At 33.1% G+C, this 6738-nt stretch overlaps 1 protein-coding gene across 1 annotated transcript in view; it reads left to right on the plus strand.

The window, feature by feature from the left end:
- Positions 1–753: 753 nt before the first annotated feature.
- Positions 754–6738, plus strand: part of LOC107468906 (uncharacterized) — a gene marked incomplete in the record, with an annotated part of 7579 nt that continues 1594 nt past the window's right edge. Inside the window, 11 exon segments of the mRNA XM_052255899.1 lie at positions 754–1138; positions 2778–2812; positions 3659–3923; positions 4318–4400; positions 4479–4614; positions 4808–5298; positions 5401–5448; positions 5640–5814; positions 6148–6260; positions 6350–6446; positions 6557–6738. Coding sequence (XP_052111859.1) covers positions 3722–3923; positions 4318–4400; positions 4479–4614; positions 4808–5298; positions 5401–5448; positions 5640–5814; positions 6148–6260; positions 6350–6446; positions 6557–6738 — 1527 coding nt within the window.

Genomic DNA, 6738 nt, shown 5'->3' on the forward strand with positions numbered 1-6738 from the left:
TTTTTGCTTTGTTATTCGGTATTTTTTTTTTAAATCTAAGTTGAGATAGATTGCATTGTGATGACCAAAGAAATAATACTACTATCATGATTAATTGGTTATGTTCGTTAATTTTAATCCATGGATATGTGGAGTAATTTGATCAATTTGGCTATTCTCATCAAGTATAAAGCTTTTGTACAAGGTTAGGGAAACAAATCAAGTATCATAAATAATACATGTGGGTAATACTAATTTATCAAGAAACATGATTTTAGCCGATGACAATACTTTTGCCCTTTTAATGATCATTGATTCTTCGTTTTCTTTCTCTGTTTCTCTTGACTGGAAGGAAAAGACCGAGCCCGGGATGTCCAAGCAACGGTGACCAAGAGATCGAGCCGCTCAAGCGCAGTCGCAGTCGATGAAGCATTGCCGATGAAGGGGTGCCTCCGCCGTTCTTACGATCGTCGATTCTTTTTTTTCTCTGTGTTTGTTTCGTCTATTTTGATGGAAGAATAATGGAGTTGAGGAGGTAAGAAACGATGTCGATTTAAACATAACCCATTGTTATTACAAACAGTGTCGTTTCACTTAACGCTACACGTGAAACAATGTTAATGGAATGAGTTAAACAGTTAATGAGAGGACAAATGCGATTTATGTTAAATCTTTCAAGACCAATTTGACAATCAACGCCTCTTAAAAAACTATTATGTGTAATTCTAATAGCAAGTGGTTAAGATTAAGAATGTGAGGTGATATTGTGTTATTTGCCAGCACAACCTAGGCCTAGACGGATGCCTAATTCTTCCGGCCACCACGCCACGGGCCACGGCGCTGCTGAATGCTTCCAATCCGCCGGCTTCACTGCTGCTTTCTGCTCCTCGCAAAAGGAGACAGCATGACCACGATTTGTTAGACTACCGCCGCAGCACGCCTCGCCTCCGCCGTCTCACGCCTCACCTCCGCCGTCTCTGCTACAGCTCGCCATACCAGTCGTTGCCGCATTTTCTGATTCCGCTGATATCTCCGACCGCCGCTGCTGTGCTACACGTCCGTCCTTCAGTTCCGCAGCGATCTCTCCTTCTCCTTCTCCTCTCCTATCCTCGGATTCCCCTGTTCGTCCCTCTCAAGCTTCGCGTGCACAACTCCAGGGGTATTTTTAAAAATTCAAAAGAAATTTCTACATATAAGAGTAATAATATTTTATTATATTTATATTTAATTGTAAAAGAAATTAATTCAATAATAATTTTAATTAAGGATATATGATATATCAAAATTTAGATCTAATAAAAAATTAAATTTAACCATAACAAACTAACCTATTTCGATCAATAATATTATGACATATAATAAGAGATAATTTATCTTTTAAAATGAAAAAGATTTTAGGTAAAATTTATATTTATATACAATTTTTTAGTTTATATTTAATAAATTTAGCCACTAATCTTTTAATTTAAATTATTAAAAGTATTTTTGGCAAGTCATATAATATGTCCAAAGAAGTTAAACTCAACTAAACACAAAATAACTCGTTCCTTGGTATATTATACAATTTGCAAACCAAACCTGGGAATCATACATACAAGTTTGGCAATGTTATTCCTAATAATTATATTTTTAGTTATGATATTCTTGGAATAAAAACCAATTTTTCAACCATTTCAACTACATACCTTAATTAAATGAGTAGTTTTTCAGATAAATTATTAAAATAATATTAAAAAATTTGTATTATTAAAAAAAATCTTAAAAAATATAAGTTATTTTTAACTTTGTAATTAAATTATTTTTATATCAAAAATATTAAAATTAATGAAATATTTCTTTCAAAAACTATGTGGTCAAAGATTTATGACTTGTTTGGGTAAGTTTTTAAGAATTTTTTTTTAAGTTATCTTTTTTCAAAAGATCTTGTAGAAAAGTAAAAGTAATGTTATGTTTGGATATCTCATACAAAAATTTTTTTTATTTATCAATTATATTTGGGTATAATCATATAAAAGTACTTTTTTGTTTATATATTATGTGAAAAATATTTTTTTTAAAAAGATGTAAATTGTAACTTCTCAAAAAAGATATATTTTTTTAATTTTTTTAGTACTTTTACTTTTACTACTAGAAATTTACCAAATACGCTAAAAAATAAAAAATATATTTTTTCATTGAAAAAATATTTTTTTTATCAACTTAATGGCGCCCAAACAATCACATAATTAGATTCTTAATTATGTATACTTTTAATTTGTAAAAAAATATTCAGATAATTCTAATTTTTTTGCACTAAAAAATACTTCATTATAAAATTAAAAACAGTATAAAAATTCAATTAAAAGAAGCTAATAACAAATTTAATAAAATTATAGAACCAACAAAATAATTAAACCTAAAAAAACTATTTTTTAGTTATTCTTTTCATGGTTTTTGTTGAGTCTGCAGCGGAATTTTGACTTCTAATAGCTACAAAGTAATATGAAATTGAACACTACTCACAATAATACACTCGCTATATAATTACTAAAGAGAAAAGGAAATAAAATAAAATAATAATAATATGAAGAGAAGTGTTCAATTTCATATTACTTTGTAGCTATTAGAAGTCAAAATTCCGCTGTAGACTCAACAGTTTTAAATTTTTTGAAATTTATTCATGATATGTACCTTTTGGAATTGTTTTTGTTAAGCATATCATTCGCAAGCACGTACTATGCCTAACCGAACTAACTTCCTTTAATACCAAAAATTTTAAAGAGAGTGTTTACGTGGACCAACCTTGGTCCATATGCTAGGTAGCTGGGATTCTGACTCTCCCCAACAACCGCACGTAGTCATTCATTCATGTACATTTGATGGCGAACTCTTCAGCTTAGTCATTTCAGTATCTAATCTGTCTTCATTTCCGTTATTATTGCTCATTTAACTCTATTCTTATTTATTCACAGCTATATTGTGTCTTCTTAGGAAATTAAAACCCACAATGGTAGTAATAAAATGTGTGAGCTAAATGCTTATTATGAATTTTATAAATATTTGCTCATTGATTTGGATAAACCAAAGACACCTTTCTTGAAGTTGTTAGAAACATGTTCTCTTTCAGCTATGTCAAAATTTAGAACTTAAAATAAATCAATTTGCTTGCTGGGGTATGTCGAATGTAAGTCCTTCTTGTCATTGTTATCTCACAGTCCTATTTTAATTAATTAAATGTTATTTGCTATGTTTTGCTCTATACATTTTGATTTGGTGCAGTATAGGTTGGTTAGATGTAGCTGCCCAATACATGTTTGATATAATGTCTGAATCATAGCATATATGTACTGTTTTCATTGAGACTTATGAGGATATTAATAAGTGTTAGCACATTTGGTCTTTTCAATTGCTTTTATGTATTTTGTTCTTTTTTCATACCGAATTCATGTATTTTCACATATCTAGTTCTATTTTCATTCATTATTAGTATTATATATGTTTTTTAAGTTGAATTGCATTGCTTGTTCCTCAGCATCCTCTGGGAGGGCTGCCAGCAAGTGACATATATATACAACTTAAATATATAATGAGATGAACTTTTTCCTTTATCATGAATGGCCTGATCATAATTATTATGTTTTGTGATGGTAATTTGTGTACTGACTTTTTGTTTATTCATGAATCATGTTGTTTCGGATAGATTTTCAGCCTGAATCATCTCTTTTATCACAAACAATTGAGCGCGGCTTCCAATTTTTGGGTCATGGGGTTTCTAAGATTTATGAGAAGACATAATTACCCTTTCAAAAATAAAACTGGGAATCAAGCACACCTACTCCGGTGCATGCAAAGTAGAGGTTTCTCAAAGAATGAAGTTGTTGATGGCAATAATGCCGTGCTTCCTGTTCTAATCATTGGAGCAGGACCCGTAGGTCTTGTTCTCTCTATTCTTCTCACCAAATTAGGTAGATTTCAAATCCTGTTGATTAATGCTTATTTCTTGTTTGGATGTTGCAGATGTTGACATGAATGTTTTGTTGAAAACTTGTTAACCTATTATTGTTTCTGGCACTAGGCCCAAGGTTTTAACACTGGCTGTGGAGTTTCCTTGTGAAGCTAACACATGTCCGTGACATATGTTAATGCTAGAACATATGTCCTAAGATAAAATTTTATAAGATATAGGCACCTGCATGATGGATTGCAAATGCACAATAATTACCCCCCTGATTTATCATCATCACTTAAGATTGTGGACATTACCTTCTAAAATGCAAAATACACTTTACAGGGGCCAAATCCTATACTTTCATTCATGTTAATTTCAGTTCATGGTATATTCTCTTTTGTTATTGTTAGGAATTAAATGTGCTGTTTTAGAGAGAAACAAGACATTTTCTAAACATCCACAAGCACACTTCATCAACAATCGATCCATGGAGGTAAGAAACACTCCTTAATAAAATTACATTATTTCCAAAGAATGCACTGTTCTATGTTGATCTATGATGCCATTTTAGATATTTCGCAAAATTGATGGCCTTGCTGAGGAGATCCAAAGGTCTCAACCACCAATAGATTTATGGAGGAAATTTATCTATTGCACTTCCCTCTCTGGTTCAGTTCTTGGATCTGTAGATCACATACAACCTCAAGGTGCTATTCCTTAGTCCGTGAGAGCATGTTCCTGTCTGATAGAAGTAGGAAGATCACTATTCTTAGTGTAGTTTGAAAATATTTACAGTATAGCCTTCAAAATTTTGCACTATCAACAAATAGATCACTTGGTATTATTCACTTCGTCAACATTAAGCTTCAGAAGATTCATATATCTTGTACTTGTTATCAGATCTTGAGCATGTTGTCAGCCCAGTCTCTGTTGCACACTTCTCACAGTACAAGCTAGCTATGCTACTCCGAAAGCAGCTTGAAAATCTAGGCTTTAAAATATGTGCAGCTGAAAGCTCAGAAGGACATGAACATTTTTGTGAAAAGAAAATCATGATGGGCCATGAGTGTGTATCTATTGATGCCAGTAATAGTGACTTTCTCACCATCATTGCATCTACAATTGATAAAGGGAGGCGTGTAGAGTGGAATATCAATTGTAACATCCTCATTGGTGCAGATGGAGCAGGAAGTACTGTGAGAAAGCTTGTAGGAATAGAAATGAGAGGTGAGAAAGACTTGCAAAAGCTTGTTAGTGTCCATTTCTTTAGCAAAGGCCTTGGGCAGTTTCTGCTTCAGGAAAATCCCGGTATGCTATTTTTCATATTTAATACTGAAGCTATTGGCGTCCTTGTTGCTCATGACCTGAGGCAAGGGGAATTTGTATTGCAGGTATAGCATGCTTTAGTAAGTGCGTAAAATCATCATAATGTTTAGCAAATAGAAACTAACTTATTGTGAATCAAATGTATGATTTTAGTTTTGTGATTGCAGATACCTTTTTATCCACCTCAGCAAACCATTCAGGATTTCAGCCCAAAGGTATCATCCATTCATAACAGATGGTCTATAGCTTTGTTTTAAAGAATAAATAAATAAACCTGAAATGAATGGTGGATAAAATATGTGTAGTAAAGTTGGAGTTTCCAGAGGTCAATCTTTTTGTATGGTGTAAACTAAATTGAATCATGACTGTTCACACTGATAAGGATATGGTTTTTACTTTTTAGTAGGCTTGTGAGAAGTTAATCATTAAACTTATTGGTCGCAAGTTCGGAGACATAGATGTAATTGACATTAAGCCATGGATTATGCATGCTGAAGTTGCTGAAAGGCTTACATGTTGTGGCAACCGAATACTGCTTGCCGGTGATGCCGCTCATCGGTTTCCTCCTGCCGGTGGTTTTGGTTAGATGTTCTATCTTAGATACTGTGCTACTAAAGGTCAACTATTATGTAACCGTATTGCTTTGTATTATGCAAAATATGGTTGATCTCAGTGCTTGTTAAAGTTTGCGTATATTTTTGAAAGAATGTCTGTTTTAAAAATTTTGGGACTGTAGTTCCCTTAATCATTTCAAAATAACTGAACAAGAACTGGCTTGGAACACAGACATTTGCACGACTTAAATAAATTTCTCCACTTCGTATCAATTCCGAGTCAGGATTGCACTGTTTTTGGTTTGTACTTTTCAATGAATACCACTGTTTTTGATGTAACATCTTAATGTGATATTACAGGAATGAATACTGGCATACAGGATGCTCATAATCTTTCCTGGAAAATTGCTTCTGTGATGAAGGGTATTGCTCCATTTTCGATGTTAAATACTTACGACATTGAACGTAGACCAGTAATTCTCTTGTCCTCTTCGACATTTTTTTAGTATAGGTTTATCTCGAAGTCAAATTAAACCATAGCATCTATTGCTGTCATTGTCAGATTGCTGTATTTAATACAGAATTAAGTCTAAAGAACTTTAGAGCTGCCATGTCTGTCCCTGCTGCACTTGGTCTTGACCCAACTGTTGCAAACACTGGTACAGAAAATTAGCATTGTGATTTTGTTTTATTTCCTCCATCATATGTGTATTCTGACACAACTCATTCTTGCTAAAAATTTAACTGGTTTTTCTTCCTCTGATTGCAGTACATCAATTTATCATTAATGGGGTTGGTTCCATTTTACCATCTGGATTGCAGAAGGTAGCTTTGGATGGAATTTTCGCATTAGGCCGTGCCCAGCTCTCAAAATCTCTCCTGAATGAAAGTAACCCTCTTGGATCGTCAAGGTTGGCGAAGCTAAGACATATATTTGAAGAAGGAAAGAGC

This window comes from Arachis duranensis, chromosome 10, assembly GCF_000817695.3.
Source record: "Arachis duranensis cultivar V14167 chromosome 10, aradu.V14167.gnm2.J7QH, whole genome shotgun sequence".
Taxonomy (NCBI): Eukaryota; Viridiplantae; Streptophyta; class Magnoliopsida; order Fabales; family Fabaceae; genus Arachis; species Arachis duranensis.